The sequence below is a fragment of the Haliaeetus leucocephalus genome, unplaced genomic scaffold (genome assembly GCF_000737465.1).
Source record: "Haliaeetus leucocephalus isolate CR32 unplaced genomic scaffold, Haliaeetus_leucocephalus-4.0 Scaffold953, whole genome shotgun sequence".
NCBI classification, from domain to species: domain Eukaryota; kingdom Metazoa; phylum Chordata; class Aves; order Accipitriformes; family Accipitridae; genus Haliaeetus; species Haliaeetus leucocephalus.
In genome coordinates this window covers 1,204,263-1,231,842 of record NW_010973389.1, presented here as the reverse complement: position 1 = coordinate 1,231,842, position 27,580 = coordinate 1,204,263, and the positions used below count along the sequence as shown (strand labels likewise).

Below are 27,580 nucleotides of genomic sequence, written 5' to 3'. Positions count from 1 at the left end.
ACCATTTAAAACAATAAATTCTTTCCAACATCTAGGAAAATCACTCACTGATTTCCTCTATGGGCTCCTTTTCCTTGAGCACAAGTTAACTTTTCACCTTTGAGTCAGTCAAATAATTAAAGCATAATACTATGTAATTTGGATCTGCTCACTGTGCGCCAAATTCTCTAAGGCTGGTGAATACTGTTCTAGCTACATAAAATGGCTGTTTAACCACAGGAAGATTCTCCACATGTCCATGACTCTTCTGGTGGTACAGACGTTCTTCATGTTTGCTTCTATATGTATTTTTAAGAAGAAAACATTTTAATTAAATATACCTGGGTATTCCATTCTTCTTCTCCACAATGATGTCTGTAACATCAGAACGATGATCATTTAGTTGCTTATTACAAGACATACTGTGGGTGTTGATTATGTAAATAATGGAGTCTTGAGAACCGATCCACACATGACTCTGTTCTACCATGATCATACAAGTCTGGGGAGAAAAAACAGGATTAAATAAAATCTAGAAAAAAATCACTCTTTAATGTAACATGGAAAAAGGCTATATTAAGATGCTGCAGTTTTCTGTGATTACAGTACGAGATCAAGACTTGGTGCTCACTCCAGTATCCTATCCTTTGCTCTATAAATAATGAGAGAGGACAAATCTCTTTGCCAAGTTTATCCTTCGTTAAATGGCATTAATAATATATCTTGGTAACTGTCTCAAAGCTGTGTTTCCTAGCCGAAACAAAGTAAAAGTTACAAAGGGCATCAGGGGAAACCACAGAAGTTAGTATAGCTCTCTTTTCCGGATTGGAAGCCATCCCAGTTGTCTCATACAAACATACTTCCTACTTCAACTAGAAGTAGTGTCTAAGAAAATATTGCCTTCTCTACTGTCTCTGGAACATCCTTCCCTCATTCAGAAGCTCTTTATTTCTCTCCCTCCTCAGTCCCATCAGTTCCAAACTTTCCTCCTCTTTTCTTTATCTTCTTTAGAATAAGCTGGTATCTGACTCTTCTGGATTTCCATCTTCCCTCCACCCAGCTCTTCACCATCAGCTTTACCTCTCCCTTTTGGACTCTCTCCCACACTCATCCACAACAATGTTTCTCAGCTTTCACACAAGTGACCTATCCAATCTGTTTTCCTGCATGTTCTCCGTACTGTGTGTTTTTCATTCCGTCTGCAGCTCTGGTTCAGCTTCCCCTTTCATCAAGTGAGTTACTCTTTCCAGGTGTAACAAGCAACAACTCTCTTTAACCTGCTGGTTGAGTCATCTTCTTTTAGAGTGCTCTCTCTCTTTCAATATCATCCATCTGGTTTCCTTACACCTGTCCCCAATTTCCAATTCTTCAGCACAGCTGACTTTTCATCTATTCTTAGGGCTCCCCTTCTCATCTTCTCTTTATATTGATTCTCTTACTCTTTCTCCTCAACTGTTTCAAGCCTGACTTCCTGCCCCAAGAACCCAGACTATTAGGCCAGCAGGCCCTCCCAACATCCAATCCATCACTTCTCACCAGTTGACTTGTTTCATTATGAATTCATTTTCTCTCCTCTCCCTTTTTCTCAAAAATCTCCATTTCTCCAAGTTAACTGAAGCCCAAGCAACTCAAGTGTCTTTCTACAACTTTTAGGGAATGGCAGTGCAGGGTCATATAAGCTATAGCAACAAAAACATCAAGCTAAAGCAGCAATTGTGGTATGTGTGTCAGTCTTACCAGCTTAGAGCGGCCCATTTTGAAACAGTGTTGTTGAATAGACCAGCTAGATGCATCAAAGACCACCACCTTCCCCTCATTTAAAGCACACCATAGTTTTGGATGAGCATTGCCAGGTCTTTCTGAAGGGTCAAGATGCCCTAGAAATGAAGCAGAGAAGATGAGAGAGGTAAAAGAAAATAAACCACTTTTGGAGACACATGGGAAAACCATTATTAGGCAGAGCAGCTTTCTACCAAAACACATCTGTGTTCTGGAACTTATATCACCAGTTAATGAATGACACAATTTTCACAATGAATTTGTGCTCGTTCTCATCTATTCATTGAGCTCACTTGATGATTTAATCTTACAGAGCAGAGATAACCTTTTTCACTGATGACTAAGTACTTAGCTAACTGGCATTGCAGGAAGACTTTTAAGCCCTATGAAATACAACTAATAAATCCATGGATTCTAACTGCTCCATTAGAGCTCCACTTAGAAACCTCATATTACAAAGAAAGAAAAGCACCACCACCCACCCACACAGAGTTGCTCCTGCCCACTTCCTTAACTTTGGAATTCCACCAACTTTCCCCTTTTGTCTCAAATTGCCCAAATACTAGGAATTACATAGGAACTTACATCAGAAGAGTAGTAAGGTTATGAAGTTAAGAGTTAGGAACTTCCAGAACTAACATATCTGCTACCTAAATTCATGCCCATTGCACACAGTCTTTAACTTTTTTTTCTCCAATGTTTTTTGAATTAGTCAGATATAAATGTGCCAAGTATCGCAGAAAAGCTCACACGGAAATTGATGTTGCTTTCTTCAGGGATGGACTTAAATTACATGCGATGAATAGTACATTAGGTCACATACTATACAATGAGAGTCACGGGCTTATAGGTCTGGCTGGGATTTCAAGAGGTGGTACACTATTCCCTGGACTGTGGTTCAACCAAATACCCCATATGACTCTACTGAAAAATAAAAAAATAACAATGAATATTGATCAATGGTGGAGCATCATTCATCCACCCTGCTCAATAAATGAGGCAGAAGTCTTAATGGGAAATCGGCACATTAACACATAATTGAAGTCTATTATAAGGCATATACACACAGGAAGACAAATTAAGACTGTGAAAACTATGCCTTGGAGTATCTCAATATGCAATATTACTGTTCTTTTTTAATGATTTTCTGTTTTAGTATTCAACACACTACCAAAGCATGTCAGAATGTGAACAAAATCAGGCAGTCATAATACCAGGTGTTAGGAGATAACATGCTTTACAGGCTAATTAAAGCTGGGCTAACATAAAGAAAGCAATACATCACCTTACCTGGTGTATAAAGCAAGACATCTATTGCCTGTGGAAATGTCTCACCAGCTGAGGGGTTGATCTTGTGCTTTAATGTCTCTGAAGTTGTTTTGGGGACCATCATAGGCACTAAAATAGATTTTTAAAAGGTCATGAAGTGCACACTTAAACTGAAAATAGATCTATAATTCTTACAAAATAAGAATTCTGCACCATTTATTCACATTTCTCACTTTTCTTTCCCTCTAGCCTGACTAGGAGAGCCCAAACACCATTTGTATGAGTTTTGGTAGCAGAAGCATGCATACAATACCCAAGCAGTCTAAACAACCGAAACAAAAACACAGTATCCAACACGGAGACAGACATACCAACTAAGGTTCTGATGCACAGAAGCAAAAAACAAAAACAAACAAACAAAAAAAACCCAACAAAACAAAAACCTAAGCTTTCTAGTACTATTCAATAAGCTACATCTGTGAAAGTGCAATCAGACTACCGTGGTTTTATATTTCTACAGATAATCAGTTTGAAAACCAGAATATAAACAGAAAGAGATGAGACAGATGATGCAATAACAGCAGGCTTTGTAGCACTGCTATGTGACTGACCTTCATTTTTCATCCTGTCAAAATAAGACAGCTTAGAGGCTGCATATATGGTTTTGGAGGACTGCAGGGCACCAACCACAGCATCCATCAGGAGAACATTTGTCAGTGCTTGCTGAATATACTGGGGATCCTGAAGACAAAAGTCTTACTGTAGTTTATCTATTGCTCTTTATTCTTACAAGTCTCCATGTTCAACAATCACAACACGTCATGCTTAGCAAAAGCACTAGCCAGTTGCTGCCCTGCAGCATAATACATGCTACTTGCAGTCAAACCCCACTCCCACATCACATGTTCCACTCTCAAGCAAGGTCACAGAGCAGACAGCCAGGAGCCAGTGTTAATTCATTACACTGAAAGAATACTTCAGATCTGACACATACTTGATACAGGATATGCAAAAAAACCCCATATGAATGGCAGTGATGGAAAACATACAGCGGACATAGGATGGATACCCATTTTCAGGCTGGATCTTTCTTCATGGGAGGGAAGTATGCATTATGCTTTATCTTGGCTAAAATGATTCAAATCCTTCCTGAAGAAGCACCAAGCTACATTTTCACTATTAAATTCAGCAGTCATGAAGAATTATGTGGTTTAAATGGAAAACCTGCTCAAATTATCCTTTTTCTCAAGGTTTCTGTGGCAGAAGAATATATTTTGCTCTATTCATTGAAAGGATCTATAGTCACCAGGCTTCCAGCATGGCAAAACACTTTCTATGCATTATGTTTTGAAGCAAGGTGGGGAAAATTTTCTGTTCGTTAAGATCACTATTCTCACACATTGTGGACTTCAGAAACTATTTCACAGAACTACTGACTAAACTAAAAGTTCCATGCCAACGGATGAGAAAAAATATCCTATATTTTTAAATGTAATCTTTTTCATTATTATTATTCCGGAAGTAGTATATTTAGAAGTAACAGCAAAAATAAAAGTGTATTACTTAGCTATTGTTTGCTGACACCTAGAAGTACTAAGATTGGTGTGTGAATTATTTAGAACAGAGACAGAAAGCACATACTTCATACTTATTTGGTTAGAAATTCCCATATTTATACCTTGTGATCATCTGCCATTTTCTTTCCAGCCCACATTTCTTTCACTATCAGGTACCAGAGATCACACTCAGTTTTAAGGTTAGCTTCAAAGACTTCTTTTTTAGATAATGTTTTAATCCTCAGAGTAGGTATTCTCAAAAGAAGGAAAGCTACAGTTGTGCTCTTAACATCCTGGAAAGGTATGAAAAAGAGAAAACAAGGAGAGTGTACCATGCAATCACAGATAAGGTGCAGCACTCATCTTACAGGGCAACTTTCTCAATTTCTAACTACAACTAAATATTTCAATTGTCCGTACACACCGTTAAGCAGAGACGGTTTTATGAAAATATAAGTTCCAAACAACATCGTATAGCCTTTGCTCCACAGTGGATTCAAGCTGGCTCTCTGGCACCACAGTCAAATAAGCACACTTAATGCTCATGTTATTAAACTTCTCCAGCTCTGTATCCCATGTGCTGCACTTCACACATTTCTGTACATCTATAGGTTATGATCTCTAGATTTTTATTCTATGTCACCTTAGCACCTAGCAAACTGTACTACATCCGCTCTGAAATGTTTGGTGTAAAGACCCAGAATTTTATCTAATCACTCATAAGTTACTGATTTCAGAGGTGTTTCCTACACTCCTTACTGAAACTTTAAGTTGAGAGACAGATCTTTTTGCAGAATGGAACATGGCCTATATCCACAAGCATGCATGAGAACAACAAGTTACTTGATGCTCACCTCTATGTCCCTGAAAGCAGCAATCTGGACATAGCCAGGACGTCCTCCTTCAGTCAAAAGGAACAAGCGCTTTTGGGTCAGAGCTATTTTTCCTACACCATAGTTAGTTTTAACTGAGCAGGATAATTTGTAGACACATTCATTTTTATCTAGATGCTCTATAACTGTTGGTGGCAGATTCACCTCCTGAGCTTCTGCTTCAGTTTCTTTCCAGTAGTTGTAGAAATCTCTGAATGTTTCAGGATCAATTTGTTTCTGATGTCCTAAAAAATTTTTAAAACCTGTTTACTGTGAGAAACTATTATACAGATTTACACAGAAAGATAGCTTTAAAAAGATACTAACTTTCTAATCGAGCCTCTAACAGCATAATGGGTAAGCAAGGTGCAAAAACTACAAAAAAGTAGGCCTGAAAAACAGTTAAGAGACAAAATTCTTCTCTTGACATAGAAAGATTCCTCTGCAGTTAGCCTAGGCCACAGGTCCCATGCATCTGGCGTCCTCCCTTCCACCCTGCTCTGCGGAGGGAGGGAGCAAACACTGTGTCAGTCTTACTTTTTTAAACTAATGCCAAAAATCCAGTCAGCCAATGGGAAAGGATTTGTACTTCCCTACTGAACTGAATACTTTTCATTATGACTTTCCAGTTCTTTATTCTGTTGAATACTACTATATCATATACTTACCAACATGGGATAAAAGCTAAAGTTGTAACATTTAAAGACTTGAGCAACCAGTATTCTGAGTAATTAATTATTCTAAGAATTCAACTGTTTAGACAGCAGAATCTCAAACACACACAAATTCTTGTGAGATGTATGCTACCTCTGCCTTCAGAAAGTCTTGCTATAGTTTTGCTATTTCGACCAACATTTAATGCTTTATGACCACAAAACATAACAGTTACTAGAGTAACTAGGCACAGAAAGAGAACTGAATCGCATTTTATAAAAGCACTCTCAAACTATGTTTTTAGAAATCAATCACAAGATTCAAACCTCACTCAGAAGAGAAGAAAGTTCTCTCAAATATAAATGTAACCTCTCCTTTTGCTATGATGACCATCCAAGAGGAATTTAACTGTAATTACTTGAATTCTGGATTTTGTTAGTTTATTTTTAACCGATGGCCACCTTGCCATGTTACCTCGTGGTTCTGTAACACAGAGGTATTTTCCATTAGCAGTTAGGACAGTCTTGTATTCACTGTACTCATAATCTAAGCCAAAGCAGAACCGCACACCATCAGATCACAAAACTACCTCACCTACACAACATGAAAAATTATAAATTGTGTGCCCACATTTAAGTAGATTCCTTGTCTTTATTGTGGATGCAAGTATAGACATTCTTGTATGCATTAAATCTATTCTCTGTAATTATCCTAATTAAATAAAATTGTCCATACAGCTCACATATTGTGAGTCTTTAGAGGCCCAGAAAATATTGAATAATAATTAAAAACAACTGGAGACAAAAATTTTATTTTGGTTCATAAAAAAAACAGTTTGAAGTTGTCATTGCACCAATGTAGATGGTCACTAAAAACGTATCTTATACTCACCTACTGTTAGGGCATCAAATAACCGATGTATAGTGTCTATATCTTTGACAATCCCAGATTCCTGGATTCGCTTCACAAAATCATCCAGTTGCATATGTGTTTTTGGCAATTCAAAATTTTTTACATGGTCATCTATTTTCATAACTTCTCTTTGTTTTTCCATCACTCGACTTATCAGCTTTTTCAGCTCAGGTTTGCGGTCTGCTTGCAAACGCTCAGAAGGAGGCATAGTTTCCACTACTTTTCTTACAAGATCAGTAGGAAAAATTCTTAAGTCTGTTTTATCTAGGTTCTGAAAGTCAGAAAGTGCATTTAGTAGTTTCCCTTGCATCAAGCTAATAAGTCCCCGGAGGTAGAAGTACCTTGCCAGTAATGCTGAGTTATCAGGTGGTAAGGTATTTATAGCTTTGCTGAGATGGTTGAAGAAGTCTGTATAGTAGGAGTGAACACACTGGAACATCAGAGGAAAGTGAATTTCTGGGATTTTGAATGTACTGACTGATTTTGACGGCATTTTCACAGCTACAAACAAACAAACAAAAACTGTATTGATTAGTATAAGCAGTGAGTAAAAGTGCGAGTATCTTCACAACCAGCAATACTACAAACAAAAAGAATCCCCATCACAGCAACAAGTAATTACATTGCATGAAATTCAAGTAAGATTACAGGTGTGCTAGGGACACAAATATATTTCTATGTTCATCTTCCTCATTATCAGCATATTCCCTAATCTGATAATATCAATTCTGGGAAACAAAACAAAACAAAACAAAACAAAAAAAAAAAAAAGAAAAAAAATAAAGGAGAAGAAAAAAGAAGGGAACCCCCTGCCCCTGTGCAGTTTCTATAGGACTTGCTTTGTTAAACAGTGATAAGCCTAAACCTACTGGATTGGGTTTGCATGGCAAGGTTTTGGTAGCAGGGGGGGCTAGAGGGATGGTTTCTGTAAGAAGCTGCTAGAAGCTTCCCCTATGTCCAACAGAGCCAATGCCAGCCGGCTCCACGACGGACCCGCCGCTGGTCAAGGCAGAGCCCATCAGCAATGGTGGCAGCGCCTCTGGGCTAACAGATTTAAGAAGGGGAAAAAGTTGTTGCAGAACAGAAACTGCAGCTGGAGAGAGGAGTGAGAATATGTGAGAGAAACAACTCTGCAGACCCCCAGGTCAATGCAGAAGGAGGGGGAGCAGATGCTCCAGGCACCAGAGCAGAGATTCCCCTGCAGCCCGTGGGGAAGACCATGGTGAGGCAGGCTGTCCCCCTGCAGCCCAGGGAGGTCCATGGTGGAGCAGATCTCCACCTGCAGCCCGGGGAGGACCCCATGCCAGAGCAGGTGGATGCCCGAAGGAGGCTGTGACCCCATGGGAGAGCCTGTGCTGGAGCAGGGTCCTGGCAAGACCCATGGAGAGAGGAGCCTGCACTGGAGCAGGTTTGCTGGCAGGACTTGTGACCCCACAGGGGACCCACGCTGGAGCAGTCTGCGTCTGAAGGACTGTACCCCATGGAAGGGACCCACACTGGAGCAGTTCATGAAGAACTGCAGCCTGTGGGAAGCACTCATGTTGGAGAACTTCATGGAGAACCATCTCCTGGTGGGAGGGACCCCATGCTGGAGCAGGGTCTTCCCCCATGTGGAGTCCTGGCCCTGAGGAGGAAGGAGCAGCACAAACAGCTGAGGCAGAGAACTAACCTCAACCTCCATTCCCTGTCCCCCTGTGCTGCTCGGGGGGAAGAGGTAGAGAATTCAGGAGTGAAGTTATGCCTGGGAAGAAGGGAGGGGCGGAGGGAAAGTGTTTTAAGATTTGGTTTTATTTCTCATTACCCTACTCTGATCTGATTGGTAATAAATTAAATTAGTTTTCCCCAAGTCAAGTCTGTTTTGCCCATGACAGTAATTGGCAAGTGATCTCTCCGTGTCCTTATCTAGACCCATGAGCCCTTCATTATATTTTCTCTCCCCTGTCCAGCGAGGGAGGGAGTGACAGAGCAGCTTTGGTGGGCACCTGATGACCAGCCAGGGTCAACCCACCACACCTATGTTTAAAGGTAGTAGAGACCTGGACATAAGGTGGGTGAGGACTGAACATGGTTACCGACTCAGGAAGTAATTCTCCAATATCAATCCTATTGTGACCAATCAGTCTTTTCTGGTACAGCAAAACTTAGAGCAGGCTACCGACTGAGTTAACATGCAAGAAGCAGCACAGATGAGCCCCAGCTCAAGATGACTCAGCTCACCATTTTTTTCCAGCATCTGACACTGTTTCTGTGAACATTATTCAGTGATGTCACCCATAAAGACAACAGAAAAGACACTGTACTTGTTCAACACATTCTTCCCTTACCAACACTTGGTTCTATTCTTCGAAGTGAGGAATTTCTAGCAGGGCCCTCTGGCAGCTTGATATCTTGTAGATTAGGCATACTGATTACCATACGCCTACTAATCATGTACTGTGGATTAAATCGTTTAGAAGCTATTTTCTCCATAGTCAGTCTTCTTGGAGTATGAAACATCAAATTTAATCTGAGAAAAATAAAAATAATATATAACTAGTTTTAAAATTCAGTATACATACACACTAAATTACTGATTTTATTTTTTTTTTGTACAATAGTGTTAAATTACAATTTAGTACCAATTTACAATTTCAACAGCCATGGCTGGACATGTTCCTATCACCCTTCTACAGTAAGCTTAATAAAATGGCCTATCAATTAGTCAATCTTACTCATAGATGACCTGATCTCATACCAATAGAGTCAAAAGGACTTTTATCACTGACATCAACAGAAGGTTCAAAACCAGAAAAAAGGAATGAGAAAAATTTACCTATCCTCTTCAGACTGGGTACTCAACTCAAGTCGAGCGAAAGCATCCATCTTTCTGTTCAGACGAGCTTTAAGAAAAGAGTGAAACATGTAGGTCTCTAAAACCTGTGAAACACAAACTGGTTAACTGTGGATCATTTACAATTACATTTTTATTATCATGTTTTGCTCATTTTTATTACCTTTACATATGCAAAGCTGAGAACTTCCAATTTAGCAATCACAAAACCAAAAATATTTGAAAGCTTCAACAACAGAAGACTAACTCAGTTTCCATTCACCTTCTGTACTTGCATGATATTTGCTTAGTAGCAAACAGTAATCTCAGATGGCCCTCCAAAAGAGGAAACCAAACAAAAATGAGAAATACTGAGCAAAACAGAGAGTTTTAGCTACAAGTTTAACAGTATATTTTCTGCCTACAACTAAGGTTTGATAATATTGTCTATGGTTTGGAATAAGAAGTTTGTGGCACTCTAAATTAACATTATGCCATCAAACTGAAAAGACAAGTGAGTCATCTTTTCTCCTGGTAACCCCCAAAATTGTCCCCTGCTCACATAATTATCGTGGTATCATCCAGAAATAATTTCTAAAAGGTCAAATTGCTACTTTTAGGATAGAGGACACCATAAAAAATGCCAAGTGTGAATTAAAAAGAGTGGAAAGCTACCATCTCCCACCACCGCAAATTAGAACAAGATGAAAGCTAGGATTTGAGGCAATACAACATGTGGACTACACGAATGTTAGTTCTAGCACAGGGCTTTTAGTATTGTTTGCAATAAACAATTCAGAAAACTAATCCATTCAGCAAATCAAATGCAAACTTCATCAGGAGACAATATTGTTATAACCAGGAATCCTGTCTTTATGTTTATACAGCCTCCAGCCTCTACAAACTTACTAACAGAAAGACAGTTGTATCTTTGAATGTAACTATGAAAAATTACTTTGATTAATGATATATCCCAGAGGCTTGCCTAAAGTACCCTTGTTAGTCTTGGAGTTTGTCACAGGACCGAAAAAAAGAAAACCACGCCAACAACCCAAAATACCCACTGATCAGACATCAGTGTAGTTCTATGATGTTTTTAAAAAGCAAATGAGAAAGATTCGTAAGTAATCTAGGTATTCTGAAATTAATAGAAATATTTCACAAACAAATAGGTTATTCTTATTCAAGGTGCCTCTTATCAATCCATTTGCAATGCATGCTGTAAAATGGCATCTGCAAAAGCATCAAGATTTCTGCTTTTAAGTATTTCTCCAGTAGATGGCATATTTTGTTAGCAATTTTATGTACAGGAGATGACAAGCTGCAGGAACTGAAAGAGTCCTTTCTAATAGCTTCTGGAGTTCTCTTAATATAATTCTAGATACAACTAGTAACTACTCCATATTGTGTTATCTTCTAAGATTTACTTGAAAGCAAAGCTGCCACAATGTGTTACAGTATTTAAGCGAGTCAGCTGCTCAAAGCTCTTCTTAAATGTGCACATCTGAATTTTAAATGAATTTTAAATTTCAATTCATAAAATTGCCACTATTTCATTTATAACATTAGAAAGTGCTACTGAAAATATTTTAATTATTTCTATTAATTTGAAATCCTGGTCAGAACATTTCCGATTAATTACTTTCCTGATGACATATTAATAGTTTTTTTTTTAATTTCTCCTTTTTATTTGTTTGTTTTTAAGAATGGTTGCTAGTGTTGGAAGCTTTATCCAACAAACACTGCTTCCTATTGAGTATTCATCAGTTTGTTATCTTTGAATTGCCAGATATTCTGCAAAGTTTGGCAACTACCACTTAAGTAAAATGAGACACTTTTCTGATCATTTCCTTCACACACTGACATCTCCTTTAAATGGATGTTCAGAAACTTTTCTTATTATATGTTTGAAGTAGCAAACAAAACAGGAAACAAAAAAGTTGTTATCAACCACAGCCTGTTGATACTAATTAACAGATCTTTTTGCCAGATATAAAACAGTTACTCCAGAGAGGCAACTGCCAAATTCTAGAGGCAAAGGAAACCTCTGTAACTTTCATATGCACCCATAGAACATAATTAAAAGTAAATGTAAAATGGCAGATGCACTTTCTTACAGTCCTTGTTAAACCTTTGCTTTGACCCACAGGTTTATTAAACAAGCTATAGTATCACCAAAAAAGCGAAGATAATATTTTAATTTTGAGAAGCTTAAACAACAGCACAACATGTCTTAGAGTTGGTTAAAATAAGAAGCTACTTCATAAAGCATGTGTTAAAAACTACTCTGTAAATTGCATCAAAGGCTGCAAGAAGCTGAGAAAGATGTCTGGCATCCCTTCAGAAATTAGGTATTGACCATAGACACTCCCAGTTCAGGGCAACAATCTTCCAAACAATTATTTTTTTCATTTAACTAAGCTAAACTTTTTATTTGGTTAATAATCATGACACTGAAAAACATCACAGGAGTTTATAACTTTGGACTTTGGCTTGCTGTGTCAAGACCGAATTCTCCTAGAACACTGTACGTGGCTAGACACAAACCCTTAAAACATGTAAATTCTGTTTCTCACATACACAACAGTTTAGTTTAATTCTTTGAAGGCAAATATTAATTTAATCAGGTGCAAACAATTTAATGTAAAATAACAGTCTCAACTGCCAGGATGAAACTCTCAACCTTCCCACTTCTGGGCAAAGTACCCTGACGCTGTCAGATACTCTCACAGGAACCTCTATACTCTTAGTCTCTCTCTCTCCCTGCTCCTTTCCTTCTGTTCCTCCTTCCTTTCTCCTTCCTTCTCACCCAAAGGATATCCAACCTTTGATGGTCAGTGACAGTCCTACACCAAAGGCATGGAGAATCACTCTAAATCCTACAGCCTGGTGACCAAGACACTCTCCTTTTAATGAGAAATTAAACCCACACCATCACCTTAGGATATACAAAGCCATTACATAAAAGGCAGACTCATGCACCAGTACTGTCTGTGCTCCAGAGGACAACAGACCTGCATCCTTCATAAAAGCCTGGTTCACTGTATACACTGGGTGAAAACTGAGTCTTTTTGGAGCTTCAGCAGATCAAGCTTACACTAACATAAGGATAAAGCTTATCAGGGCAGGTGTAAAAGGGACTCAGGGCTTGTACGGAAAAACTCCACACCCCTACAGGGTTTCAAACTCAGATAAGTACCTAATAAGGTGAGTTAGCAGGAAGGCTAAGAAAAACTATGTGAAAATTTCAGGTTGTCCTTTAGCCTCTGGCACTATTGGGCCTGGCCTGAGGCTATGCACTATTTGAGTATTACTTCATGGGCTTTACCAGCACATAAAAGTAAGCTACAGTTATACTACCTGGTAAAGCACATGTAAGCTAAATCAACCTATGTCCCGTATGCCCTGTCACACTGCAGGCCCTAAGGACACCAGTGCCACTCACGTGCTCAGAGTCAGCCGCACGCGTTCGCTGTGACGCATTGTGAGAAACGGGTTCACGGGCTGGCGTCAAGCAGGCACCGCCAACTCCATGCCCTGTTGCTCAGGCGGCAGATAGAGCAGGTACTTCAATTTCTGTCACATGAGCTCCCTTCTGCTGTGCTCACAGGCTTGCTGAAAACTCCTGTCTACATATGGGCTTCAGTCCAAACAGTCTGGACAAGTGCCTGCGCTTAAAATACAATTTAGATGTAGCTTTACTGACCATCTGCCATAGGTTAATCTCACCCCCAAGGAACTACATTTAATTTGCTCTGGAATTACATAGTACCTTGCTCTCCAAAATGCTGTCTACTATTTTACCTGTTTATAGTAAATCAAATAAATTTCATAAAGCATTCTGTGAAAGCTGGTGGTTCAACACCACCACACAGACTGAACTGTGACCATTCTATTAATATTTGGCATTAATCCTAAAATACAGATTAATAACAGAGAATCACAACATATTTAATACTGAATTTACCTTTTTGTAAAATGGCTGGTCTCCAGTTGCCCTTGTTTTCAGAAATTCTTCACTGTTAAACACTCTATGTTCATAATTTAGATGGTCTTTTACCTCCCTGGAGACAAAAATAAATACATAAGATAAATATGCTTGGAGATTTGTAAGCAAGTCGCACTTTTGCAGTAGCGGCAGCCCACTGTTACTACTAGAAATACGCTGCAGCATCAGAAGGCAAAACAGAAATATGCTGCAGTATCAGAAGGCAAACTCAGTTGTAATGAACAAGTCTGAGTTACTGAATCATAGAAAAAGAATGCAAACTCTTACAATAAGTAAGATGGGCTACCTGCTGCAACTGCCATTTCAAATCAGCAATTCACTTAGAGTCTGTGGGATCAATTTTAGTAACCCACAGAGGAGAACCTATATATTTAAGTCATGACTTAGGCTCTAACCCCAGAATTACATTTACATACACAGCTCCTGAATCACATACAACCCATCTGGAGTACTAAAAAGACAAGTGTACCTATCCACATAGGCAATTTGAAAGATGTCATCTGACCTCACACTGTCCGATTATATTGCATCTGTAACATGCACATGAAATATTATAGATTAGGTATTTTTTTCCTGCACTCTCAAACTTGGCTCATAAAGCCAGCAATAACCGGAAATTGTGTTAAACTAAAGAGACAGAACTATTGAAATAAAAGAGAAAGCGAGATAAGGAACTGATGCATATTTAGTATATGCATGGTCACAGCAGGCAGCAGAAGCCCTATACTATCCTTGGAAAACCAGACCTCAATAGTAACTTCTGTGCCCTAAAGGTGAGCCAGAAAAATTTGTTTCAGGAGCAGAACGTGGGAGTTTTTCAGAAACAAGCTGTTCTCTGAAATGAAGTCTGTGAGTAAGAAATGGTAAGTTATTTAAGCTAGATATGTGCAAGTGGCTAAAATCAGGGCTCCTTTTATTATTACATCTTATTTCATCTACTCACGCTGGGTATTGAGGAATAAGGAATTCCCATGAAAATACATGAATGAAGAAAATAAGTTAGTGAGCTAAGATTTGAATATAAGCACAAAAGGGGGATCTCATACCCATGCAGAGAACTGACAGGTCTCTACATCACTTGCTTTTCACAGATCAGTGATAAAAGCCCATTAACAGTTTATCAAGCCATATGGGTTCATAAAGAAGATGGTTAGTAAAAGTACATAGTTCTATATAATTCTACATAATTTAGCATTGTTTGCTTTAAACATGGAACCTCCATGCACACGAAAATACTACAGTGCTTCACTGAAGACAGTAACAAGTGCCAGCACAATTGCATCAGAGATGAACTTTCCTTCACTCCTGGACGCTGGTAGATATAGCATTAGAAGATAGAAGAAACAAGGCTGAAAAAAAGAACAAAGAAAGAAAGTTTGAAGGAAAGGAGAAAGAAAGTAAGACAAGAATCAACCCCTTCACAAAACATATTACTGCTTAGAGAGCAAAGCATCTGTTCATTTTTTTGTAGCCAAGCATTTAGTGCATTAAATAGTTCAAGCTGTTAGCAGCAAAACGCATTTCTCCTCATCTTTATCTGGAACATTGTTGCCACACACTGAAATCCACCAAATCCCAGTGGTAGCACATCAGGTTTTAAATGCATTTCAGTTTCCACATCCAGCTAGCTATAAAGTCTGTTCTATCCTCCACACCCAGCAGCTATTGTCCTCCTGGAGGGCCCAGTCACTTGTATGAACACTCCCTAAGCTGATCCAACAAAATCGAGTAGATTAATGGAGACCTGGTATTTGGACTATATAAATTAACCCAGCACCTTCTGACTGAAAATGCTAGGGAGCATTCGTGTGAGCAATTCGGTAGCTGATCCAAAAGGGAGCACCATCTCCTGCAAGAGGCAGCAAGAAATAGGTGGGGATGGTTATCAGCACAACTATTTGCAGAACTTTGTCCATATAATCAGATTCTTTAGAAATGCCAGGTAGAAGGTTTCATTTTCACGGTCAAGTATGTTAGTATCTATGTAAAAAGAAACGAAGCATATGCAAACCAGCCATCTGTTTGCTGCACTTTTTTGTACAAATCACCTACCACACTTCCATTCCCTCCCTAAATACAAGCAAATAATAGCAGGATTTACAACCAGTACCCAGACTGATAAGATGAAGCAACTGTGGGTATCAACATACTACATTAGATTAAGAACAAGGAAAATTAGCACAGTTGGATGTTTTTCTAGAGGAAAAGGGAAAAAAAAAAACCAACAAATCCTACTCCACATTCTTATTAAAATGTCAGTCTCAACCACACCCAATACCCAGCATTTCTTGTGCCAACACTCTGTCCTTGAGCTTAAACAGCTCCTCTCCCCTTCATTCTCATGTGGTTGCACTCTCCAAATATTTCATCCATTCTCAGCATTTGTTCAGTTAGCCAAAACACACCCAGGTGTTCTGAACTCTGGTCCCGTTTTCAGCTCTTCTACTCTGTCCCAGTTTGAATTCATTTTCCTCTAACAACAGTGACCAAGACTATGTCCAGTTAGAAACTGATATCCCTTACTGGGCCTTAAAAGCTTTTCCTAATTATGAAATATGAGGACTGCAATTCTCTTCCTGAAATCTTCACACAAAAGACATACAAGTTCAAAATTAGAACAGTTTTATCTAACATGTCCTAGCAATGTGTATGTACCTGAATACATTAATTATTGATATGCTAGCAGGACCTCCTTCTCATATTCCCCCACAAAACTTAAGAGAGATACTAAATATCTATAAAGACAGACAAAATAAGAATATTTCAGTGACAGTGGAAGTGTCTTAACCAGTATCATATGCTCTTATAATAAAAAATACTCTATCCTCACCTGAAGATATTAACAATTAACTGCAAAGTCATTTGCTGAACTTCCGTATTCAGTTTCTGTTGCCAAGCCCTTCTACGCATTTGGAGTTCACCGAGATCTGTGCTGGCTCGGAGATGGCAGAGCTCTAGATCATAATGCAGCTGAAGACTCTCCACTCTACACAGAAAAGAAAATTATCAAGTTAAATGCCAACACCAACAATTTTTTTCATACCTTTTAAAGAAACAAGTCATTTAGGCCTCACGCATCTTACAGTTAGAGCAAGTGCAAGATTGATTTGCAAGTGTTGACAAGCTAACAAGATTCCTGGAAGTCCTACTAGTACATGTAAATCACAGATTTTTTGTAAAGAACAGTAAAGTTCAGGGAATACTCCATATCAGTAATATAAAAGAAACAAGCATTCCAGGTGTTGCAAAATATGGTTATGATTATGACTAAAGTTACTGTATATTAATTAATTGAAATTTTCAGTTTGCCCTTATCAAATGCAATGGGTTTTATATGAATGAAATAATATAATAATAAATAATACAAAATAAAAACTTAGAGTGTCAAGCATGATTTATGCACCAAGATAAACACAACTTCAACATCTTTTCACCTTTTTATGAAAGTTTCCGCTGCTTGTGCTGGAACATCTGGAATTTCAAGTTCCTCTTCAGTCATTTTTGAATGTGTAATATCTCCATTATCTATATTAATTAGAATTAAATCTTCAGTTTCCTTTTAACAAAAGAAAATAGAATGACTGTAAATACACTTACATTGCAAAAACATTTACTTCTCCTTTATGTACTCCTCAGACAATGAATTATTTCAGCAAGGAGGTAAAGCAGAAAAGGATTGACTTTTTTCCCACAACTAAAAGATTGTATGGATAATTAAACAATTACTTTCAAGAAAAATAAATGTCATTAAATTAATGTATATTAATCTCAGTACATAAACATTTAGGAACCTAATATGCTCTTCATGTGGTATTAAATTAATACTGGATCTCTAAGCCCATCCTTGAAAAGCTATACATTATGAGGATATGTATAAAACTATATATATGTACACAAAGAAGCTCCTGGATAGCTTTCTCCATTCAGCATTTACTCCTTACTTAGCCCACAGGATGACAGGGAGAGGGAGGGTTTATATATTAGTCTCAAACACCAAAACACACGCTAATGCACAAAAAGTCACATAGAGGTAAAGCCCATGCTGATCTCTCAGTTTGCAATTTTAATAACCTTAAAGATGAGTCTGCAACACAGTGTTTATATAAGCAAACAAAATCTTTCAAATTATATCAAAGGAAAGTGCATTCTCTAATCTGTACTTATTTCTCATAGCGACGTCATCTTACTGCTAACTAAAATAAAACATTTATCTGCTTCATTTTGGACTTGCCTAGATGGACCGGTTTCACTTTGGCTTATAAACAGATGGATTCATCCAATATAAATTTACACAATTTTTCTGTGTTTGATTTTGAATACTCACAGAAACCCTATGTGACACTCTCAAAAGTATATTCACACTAGCGCTCCACTGTGAAGCTGTTTTTCTTAAATCTTTTTGGGTAACCAAGATTAATGTTACCCACTGAAAGAGGCTTAGTTAAACAAGATTCTGAAAAAAGACGACCAAAAAACCTTCAGAAAAATTGTGAGATTATATTCTTTACATTGCTTTTTCTTACTTTATTAAATACTGAACTCCACTACGGGGAACAGCAGCATCATTAGAGTATTTTCAAGTGCATGCTCAATTCTTAAGCCAAATGCCTGGAAAAGACACCTAATTCATCCCGCACAACTCTGGGCAAAAAATAACCTCACTGGTCTGAAGGGAAACTATTATACTATACAAATGACACGCAAGTAAAATTTTTCCCCAAATGGAACCTGAACTCGCAAAAATCATGATATTATCCTGCAAAGAAAAGAAAGGTAAGGAATACAACAATAAGCTTTTTCCAATAAGCCAGTGGTCACATCGGTATGGTTCCATTACCTCCAATTTCTTCACTTCTCACACACCTAAATAACAAAAGCAAGTTTCTAGATGCATCTGAAAGAAGTAAGGGGTCAAACGCACTGCAAGTGAACAGCAAGACTAGTAATAGTCTAAAACATACCGTGCTAACTTCTTCAAAATGATCAATATGACATCCCATAAGGAAAGATGTTGGGGCCATTACAAAATCCAGCATTTGACGAGACAGAAGAGGCACAAAAGTATGTTGCCACTGAAGAGGATGAAGGTACAACATAAAGCATTCAGCAATGAGTGTCAACAGAGCCCAGTCGGAAGAGAAGAAAACTATTCTCTGCTCAGTCAAAATACAGGTCATAATCTGGAAAAAAACAAAATGCTAAATGTTTACGAAGAGTTATATCTAGAACATACTAGATATGCACAAATATTTCATCAGCTTGTGAAGCTCAGCCTCACAAGTTGTTTTTTAATAGCTACCTTAAAATGTTTATAAATGGAAAGAATGTCCACTTAAGGATTCTTACAAAACTAAGAGAAGAAAACAGAAAAGGAGAGAAAATTTAAGTAACAGTGGAAGTCATTGAGAGTTTTGCCACCAATGTCAACTAAGTCAGGATTTAGCTGGAATTACTGAGAAGACCTGTCACCTTTCTTCCACAGTATTAGACCATAAAATGCCTGTAAAAAGTACCCAGACGAAGAATATAAGCAAACCTGTCTTTGATGGTGAACACAAAGACAATCTAGGTTTTAGACATCTCAGCCAAACATCTATTCCAAATGATAGCTAGTCAGGTTCCTTATAGTGCCACTGGAGAGCAGTACTTTCACAGAACAATTCAGGAAGCTATCTGGAGATGTCCACTGTTTTCCACTGGTAGAAAGGGACCCAATGGTATCTAAGCACCAAATTCAGATGCCTCAAGTTAGGTGGGATGAATTCTAGCCAAGACAACTAATGGCATACATGGGACATCTCACAGAGATACTAACATGTAAAACTCCATGCTCAAGATGCACCTATTGCAGAGGACCATTTAGGATTTGAGATAATTTCATTCACAACGTACACATGTGGGCAGAATCCCAAAAAATAAGCTAGTACTACCTACTCTTAGGACTGAGGAGGTTTACAATCATCCCTGGAAAGAGGCCTCCAATGTGCTCTTTTTAGAGGAAGTGGCACCAATAATACTGATGACCTTGAGCAACTTAATTTAACTTCACAGGTGGCCTTTGAGCAGGGAATTCAATCAGGAAACATACAAAGGACACTCCAAGCCAAAATTATTGTAAGATGCTATGAAGCACCCAAAAAATTCTTTGCAAATAGTTTTTTGTATTTTCTTGTCTTTCTACACCATTTACACTTCATTTATATGAGAGGGCCAACTGTTATCAATCCATCCTGCAGGTCCCTTTCTTACACATGAAAAAGGTTCTTATGAATCTTGTAGAAATGCATGTAATGAGAATTCAAAACAAAATCTGTCAATCAGCTTGGGTCTTTATATTTTAAAATATACTCTTAAGAAATTTAGCACTTATTGCTGACCCACAGGAGAAAAAAATCCAATATGCCTTAATCTAATCTGGTCTATACACAACAAAATATCTTAATAAGAACTGTATTTTATTGTGCCATATCTCTAATATGCAGAACTAACACTATTCTGAATTCCTGGGTTTATAATGGTTTTTGGGTAACTAAAAGTCTTGATTTTTTCTAAACCACAAATTACCAGTACTGTCAATCTCTAATACATTTTAAAGCATCAGTTAGTTTTACCTGCAGCACCTGCTCTGGCTTGAAACACAGCAACGGAAGATGAAGATCCAAGTCAATAATTGGACTGTCTGGATCCTCTCGTGAAGGAATTATTATTTGAAGTGGTTTCATATTAAATACCTGTAATAACAGATGTTTTCCATTTATTTCTTAATGAAAACATTCCCACAACACATTTAATTCGGGATTTCAGTTCCAACTATAAAATGCTAACATTGAGAACAAGAAGACAGGTATTTGCATACTGCAGAAAACTGAAATAGAAAGAAAGGGAAATAGGAAAAGACATAATAACTAGTTTGAAAGATTAGCATGGACTTTGTCTCCTTTCATTCTCATAGGCTGTTTAGGCAATAAAACTTCAAATATATATATATTCTTTTAAGAGAATTAAACTTGCTTTGTTATAAGCATAATCAAATAATGGAATTTATATTTGTAGATAAAACTGGGAAATAAAAGTATTGCTAAAACTCATACAGGAAATAGAAAAGATATGAACAAAATAACTGAGCATAGGTGCTCACGTTAAGAAGATAGAACAAGCCAAAATGAATGAGCTCTTTCAGTGTTTCAAATACTCCAGCTCAAATCTCTGGGGGCCAGATCCTGCACATGCTGCATATTCCAGCACTTAGCAGCTGGTTTAGCCAGTCATTCAGACAATTTTCCAGCTACGCTATTTCTTCCTCTGCTCCTAACCCCTCATACCAAGTCAAGGAAACCAGCTAAAGAGAAGTCCGTGGCTGAAGCACTGCCTCCCTAGAAGCCATTTCAGTAGACAAAAGAGTGTGGTGAAATCACTGACTCAGCTAACATCTAGCTTGACTTGGGAAGGGTTATAAAGAAGAAAATACAGCCCACACATCTCAGCTTCTACACTAACACAAATGTTTATGTGAGTTTCTCCTCTCAGCTAGGTCTTATGCAGGCAGCAGCCAATCCAGAACATTTAATCTGCTCACCAGAACATTAAATCCACTGCACACTGTTCTGCTTCCCCAGAGTCATTTAGACAGAAGAAAAGAACAAGTCCAGAGCTGTACGTGTTGTTCCAGCAACTGATTTCCTTGGCCTCTTTTCTCTCACAGGGACTGCACTACTTCTCAGTCACACAGCTGCACTGCACGTCCACCCATCACACAATCAGGATGACAGCCATGAGCATCCACATCAGGCAGCATGTCTTGATATCAGACACAAGAAAGGGAACTCCCACACTTTAGTTGAGTGATAGTTACATCATTTACTGGAGTTTATACATGTGTATTTAGTGAGATGGCAATGCCATACTGTGCAGGTGAAAGGTAAGCTTCCATTCTTATAGAGTAATTACAGACTGGAGCTTCCAACTGCTTGTAGTAGAGATTACGTGGGCTGCCCCTCAAGAAACCAAAAGCTAGATTATGCTGTCCCCAGACCTACCCAGGCATCATCTCAGACAGTAAATAGTTGGCATGAGTCAAATCCTTCCCAGAAGAGTATTAAAAATTAAACAGCATAACCAACTGGCATGCCAGTGCCCAAGCCTGCACCTTGGTCACACTGTTATTTTATGTACTAATAATGCATAGCCTTATTTTCAAAGCACAGGTATTGACATCAGTTTTATATCAGCAAGTACAACCTCTGACCTGACAGTGAACGTCCCCCAATTTATAGAAAACAACATCTTAGTGCTTTCTAAGACATAATGTTAAAGTAATTATGAAATTCAGCATCAGTAATTACCAAGTGGAGTGGTCCTGGTGGCGGGCTGGGTATTAAAAATAACTTTGCTGCAAATTCTTTTATGTGCTCCTCAACATCTAAATCCTTGAAAGGTCGCAGTTGCACTAGCAAGCTGAAATTAAATTATAGAAAATAACTTATAAATAGTAACATGCAGACAGAAAAAAAAGCCTTTTTGCTGATAACCAAGAATTAAAAAAAAATTATTAGGAGCAATGAAGCTATTATTCCAGCTAATTAATTTCTAGTTTATTAGATACTTTAGTGGCTCCATTTAATTTTAATGATAATGCTGTGTCAGAAGCAGGTGGGTTTTTTACTTCCATGCATAAAATACTGCTGTATCATATATATCAGAGGATACAGATAGCACACTGGGTCTTATGATGGCAAAGAAAACCTAGAGGTGAAATGCAGCTAAAGGAAGTTTCTTACAGAGATTGCTTGAGGAACTAAACACCCACAGCTGCAACATAGTGCCATGGTGTTTCTCCCATCCCAAGCACCAAACATCAGCTCTGGGATGGAGTATCAGAGGAAAAGAGAGGTTGTAGACATGGGCTTAACTGCAGAGGAATGTGAAGCAAGAGCCATATTTAGTGTAAGGCCTGCATGAACACTGCTCTTTGCTATTGTTCCTACCCATACGAAGAACAAATACAGTTGTGCAAACTTGCCAAATGTTTCTGTTTGAGAACTGCATTACCGTAGCTGTGTCAAAGCCACAAAGGTCATGCAGTTTATATTGTACGCCAGATCAATTAATGAACATTTAAACATACACACTATTAAGACTGCAAACTGTTAAGTCCAACAGCATTTCTGAAATGTAACAATTAAGAAGTTAGATATTTGTAGTCAAAAAGGGCATTTTGTTCAATGTAAGATTCATGTGCCTATTTATAGCAAAAAAACCAAAACCCAAACCTTTACAAAATCAGAAATTTAAGTCCGCAAAACCATACATATAGAAACCAGGAACTGAATATGGTTATATTCTCCCTTGAGGTTTTATTTCAGTTTGCAGTTTTACTGGTTTCCTGCAGAATAATAGCTGCTCTTCAGGAAGAAAGTGGTCTAGAAAGGAACTGAAAAGGTCAAGAGATATACTAGAATCCAGGACATCATATTCAGGTATTGCATTTAGATTCCAGAATAAAAATATTCTGTCATATATTACTGAACTTTTAACTGCATTAATGAGGCATTTAAGTTCACTAAATTCACATTTGGAAACTACCCTGGGCTGTGTACTAGGCTGTTGCCCATATCTCCAAAAAGCCCATCAGCTATTCAGGGGCACAGTGAAGGCAGGGTGAGGGGAGTTTAAGAATTACCAAAGAAAACCAGATGGTAGAGTCATCAATTTAAACACATATGCTCTCACCCTTGGTAATGCCTTAGATGTGGCCTAAGCAGCATAGGTAGACCTGGGGGTTTTTGTTGGGTTTTTTGGGGGGGGGGGGGGGGTTGAGACAAAAAGCACATATCAACACATCTGGTAAATGTTAATAACAGAAACAACCTGCCCCGGATGCTGAAAAAGCAGGAGATGTACAGAAAGGACAGTAAGAGCTCCCTAATCAGTACACTGTGCCCATTAATGCAACTTAATAGCAGCTGACAGCTCTGCACTGCAAATGTCTGCTGAAATAAATGAAGTAATCTCTAAAACATTAAAGCGGAGAGCTAAGGAGTTTATGAACCTTCCATTACCGCTATTAACTGTCCACAGACAGATGTTTCAGAAAGCAAGAACATCTAAGAATAGGTCCTTTGTACTGCCTCAATGCTGCGAGCTATTTGCACACTTCCACCTTTTCTCAAGACATCTGAAAGGACTAATAACAGGTTGGAAGATTTACTCTTTGAATGGAGCCTATTCATCCACCCAAGACAGGAGTTCATCCAGAAAGATATTACTGTCAGGAATATTTCACTTTTCATGTAGGGTAACAGACTGAGGTAAAACTACCTGTGCAAAGTGCCAAAACGTCTCAATTTAAAACTGAACCTTTTCAAATAATTATGTAGAACAATCCAACAGTCGCAGTATTGTGAAACAGTCTAGATGCATATCTTCTTGCTTCGGAGAGAGACAGACACAGTCCATTCAAATTGTTCCAGATTTGGAAGCATTGTACATTAGTAATATGTGAATTAGTTATAAAACTATTTGCACAGAATATGAAGACCTTCGTTACTATGATGAAAGTTTGCAAGTTTCCCTTGCAGTTCAAAGCACCTATGTGGATTTATAGCTTGATGTTGCCTTTATACCTCAGTTTGGTCTCAGTTTTCAGTTATGATTTCTACTATAATCTGCTATTTGAAAAAGTTTAGGAACCCAGGTTTTATCTGGGAATACTTATGATGATAAAATACCTTTGAGGACTGTTCTGAATTAAAACAAGTACCACCTCACCTATAAGCAGTCCTGTGCATTGCAGGTCCTGCGGAAAATAAGCTACACACAGCAGTATTCTGGAGGAAAATGAAATGTTTTGCTGCAAAAAGGTCCTGAATGGAAACAGAACCCCTTTAGATCCTACTTCAACATCAAGCCTTCATTAACACTAACAAATAGCATTTTTCTACTAGTTCTCATGAGAAAAGGACTACACACTAGAAATAGGTGGTTCGAGGTCCACCAGCAAGTGTTTTCAAATCCACAGACTCGCAGAATGATTAGTCAGTTGAAGCATCCTGCAAACCACCACTGAAGCATACCAAGGATACAAGTGCGCTGTTGAATGTGTTATTATTTGTTAAGTATAGGAGGCACTACTACTTGAGTACACTGAGTCAATGAAAACATTTAATTAGATTTTTAACCCATTGGCCACCTGATTACAGCTAAGGCAACCAAAATGAAAATTACTCCCTTTCTGGCTTGCAGGAAAACAATGTCAATGTTCTGTAATGTTACAAACGGCTGAAACATCCCCAGCTGTACAGGGTACTGTGCTCAAAGTATATAATAGATGTCTTTACTGTAATTGCTTACATTCCATTCAGAACAGCCACACATCCCAGCAGCAGTTTCAGGCCATATAAAAAAATTTCAGTAACGCAACCAAAATAAGAAAAAATGGTACCTCTCCATCCCTTCCTTTCCTCCCACTTAAGTATACTCTGGCACAGTAAAATACCTTTTCTAAAAAATTAAAAAAAAAAAACCAAAAACAAAAAACACAAAACAGAAGGGCAGATATTCTGAAATTATCTATCAAACAGTATCGAGGAAAATATGTGGTGATTATGAGATTTAAAAACAAAAACAAAAAAGAAAAAAAACACAAAAAAAAAAACCAATGCAGAAGAAGATATTATGAAAACTTAATCAGTTGAGTTTCCAGTGTGGTGAGAAATGCCAGCACCAAATGCAGCTTTGTCACTTGCATTCCCCCTTTTCTGCCAGTCACATACACTTTAACGATAAAGCAACACACAACCTCAAAATAAATTAAATTACTAAACAATAAGACAGATCCATGTTCACTTACCTTTTAACTCATCTACACTGCAGAGTATTTGAGTGTTTCTAACCAGTGAAGTACTCTGTATCCTAAGATTTTCTCTCCTAGTTCTACGACAGCCAAGTAACCATTATACTCACGCAAATGACTTGGATTATTTAGTTAAAGAATAAAGTGTAATTAACTGCTTATTAATGCAAATAAGGACATGAATATATATTTGGTGCATTATAAAGAGGTTTTTGTGCTTTCAAAGTGATTTTCACCAGCATGGCAAAATTATAGTTAACCCTCTTCCAAAAAAAACAGAATCTTTGAGAAATCTGTTCCCTGCAAATTAGTATTTTCTAGACTTACCAAAAACCTAAAAGAAAATGAAGACCACATCATAACTAATTTACTTGATATTTAGAACTTGCGCTTACTGTCTGGGTAACATTCACATTACATTTCTTCTTTTCCTCTCCCACACATCTCACACCACCATAACTATCCTGACCACATAATGAAAATTCATGTATTAAAACCTGCACAGTTATTTCCAGGAGAAACACACAGGATAGCAAGTCTTACCAAGAGAGACAATCCTTAAGGGCATTAAAATATGGATATCTGGATATAACACAAATAGCGAATGGTACAAAACAGACAGGCATCTTCCCAGTCTGCGCAGAGTCCCAGTGGGCCTGTCCATTCAAGGAAGTACAGCCATCCTGCAAGAAAACTACAGATTAATGTGTTTATGTTAATCATGAATTTATGGCTGATATTTTCTGAGAACCCAAGAGATGTGACACCCAGTTCGCTGTGAATTTGAAGGGTATTTGGATGTCTAGCTCCCTCAAGCTCTTCAGAAAAATGTCAGCCTACAAGACTTAGACATACGTATTAAAAAGAATTTCAGCGCAAAAGATATTTAGAAAGAACACAGGGTACAATCTTCACCAAAAAAAAGTCCAAGGGACAAAGTCTGCTCTTAAATATTCAAAACTCCTAATTGAAATCCAAAACAGCTTTTCCTTATGCAACGCTGTTCCAATGGACTTCATTTACAATGGCAATATAACGTATGATTTGTTCTGTATTCCTACTAACATAAAAACACATCTGTTAACTAATTTCATAAATTAAACCTGACATTATTCTCAGTGTTTTGTTTTATTTTATATCTTTTAATACACTTTAATAAAAGCATAGGCTAAACAACATACTTGCATAGGCTGGTAGTACTGTGCAACAACACCGTATGTTCTGTTACCACAAACGTCTGTGAAGACCAGGAAATGAATGTGGTCCTCTTTTGATTCAGAAGTTATATAAAGTCCTCCTGCAATGAAGGCAGAAACCTCTTTTTAACTACATATTTAACTACAGCTGCTTGAAAAGCAATTCTTGACAAATACTGCACATTTCCACTTAATTTCAAGAGAAACTACTCATTTTAAAGGGATTAAAATGCACATATACAGTCCCTCAAGCTCTTCAGATCTAAGGGTTGTTACAAAGGCTGTAAGCTGCACATTACTGAAGCAGCAAAAATACTATATAATTATTCTGCATTTTAAGTAGCAAAATAAAACAGATCAGTTTTGTTCACTTTTTTTTTTTCTTTCAAGATATTATAAGATCTGCAATAGTGACAGGCATGTTAAAATTCCTACAACTAAACCTGGAGGAGACAGCCACTACTTCAGGTATATCTTAATACCAAATGAAAAGTGAAAGAGTACTTAGTCATTCTAGGGGGGAAAAAGAATTTTAAAAGTGTGTGCATGTGTGCACTTCACTCAAACCAAGATTTACCAATAAGGGCTAAAGTAACTTTCAGCTTCCCACTCTTGCAGGTGTTGCAGCTACTATTGCTAATAGATCTGTTTCACACAACATAACCACACAGAGTAAGGGCATCCCATTCAGGTT

At 37.9% G+C, this 27,580-nt stretch overlaps 1 protein-coding gene across 1 annotated transcript in view; it reads right to left on the bottom strand.

The window, feature by feature from the left end:
- Nucleotides 1-27,580, bottom strand: part of DENND3 (DENN/MADD domain containing 3) — a 39,518-nt gene that overhangs the window by 6,420 nt on the left and 5,518 nt on the right. Inside the window, exons 3-19 of the mRNA XM_010584243.1 lie at nt 26,872-26,987; nt 26,234-26,373; nt 22,182-22,293; nt 20,451-20,570; nt 18,801-19,019; nt 17,274-17,395; nt 16,670-16,825; nt 13,798-13,894; nt 9,834-9,937; nt 9,346-9,527; nt 7,001-7,522; nt 5,438-5,700; nt 4,706-4,876; nt 3,639-3,768; nt 3,049-3,156; nt 1,717-1,856; nt 321-481 (exon numbers count right to left, since the gene is read on the bottom strand). Coding sequence (XP_010582545.1) covers nt 321-481; nt 1,717-1,856; nt 3,049-3,156; nt 3,639-3,768; nt 4,706-4,876; nt 5,438-5,700; nt 7,001-7,522; nt 9,346-9,527; nt 9,834-9,937; nt 13,798-13,894; nt 16,670-16,825; nt 17,274-17,395; nt 18,801-19,019; nt 20,451-20,570; nt 22,182-22,293; nt 26,234-26,373; nt 26,872-26,987 — 2,863 coding nt within the window. The remainder of the gene's footprint in view (nt 1-320; nt 482-1,716; nt 1,857-3,048; nt 3,157-3,638; nt 3,769-4,705; nt 4,877-5,437; nt 5,701-7,000; nt 7,523-9,345; nt 9,528-9,833; nt 9,938-13,797; nt 13,895-16,669; nt 16,826-17,273; nt 17,396-18,800; nt 19,020-20,450; nt 20,571-22,181; nt 22,294-26,233; nt 26,374-26,871; nt 26,988-27,580) is intronic.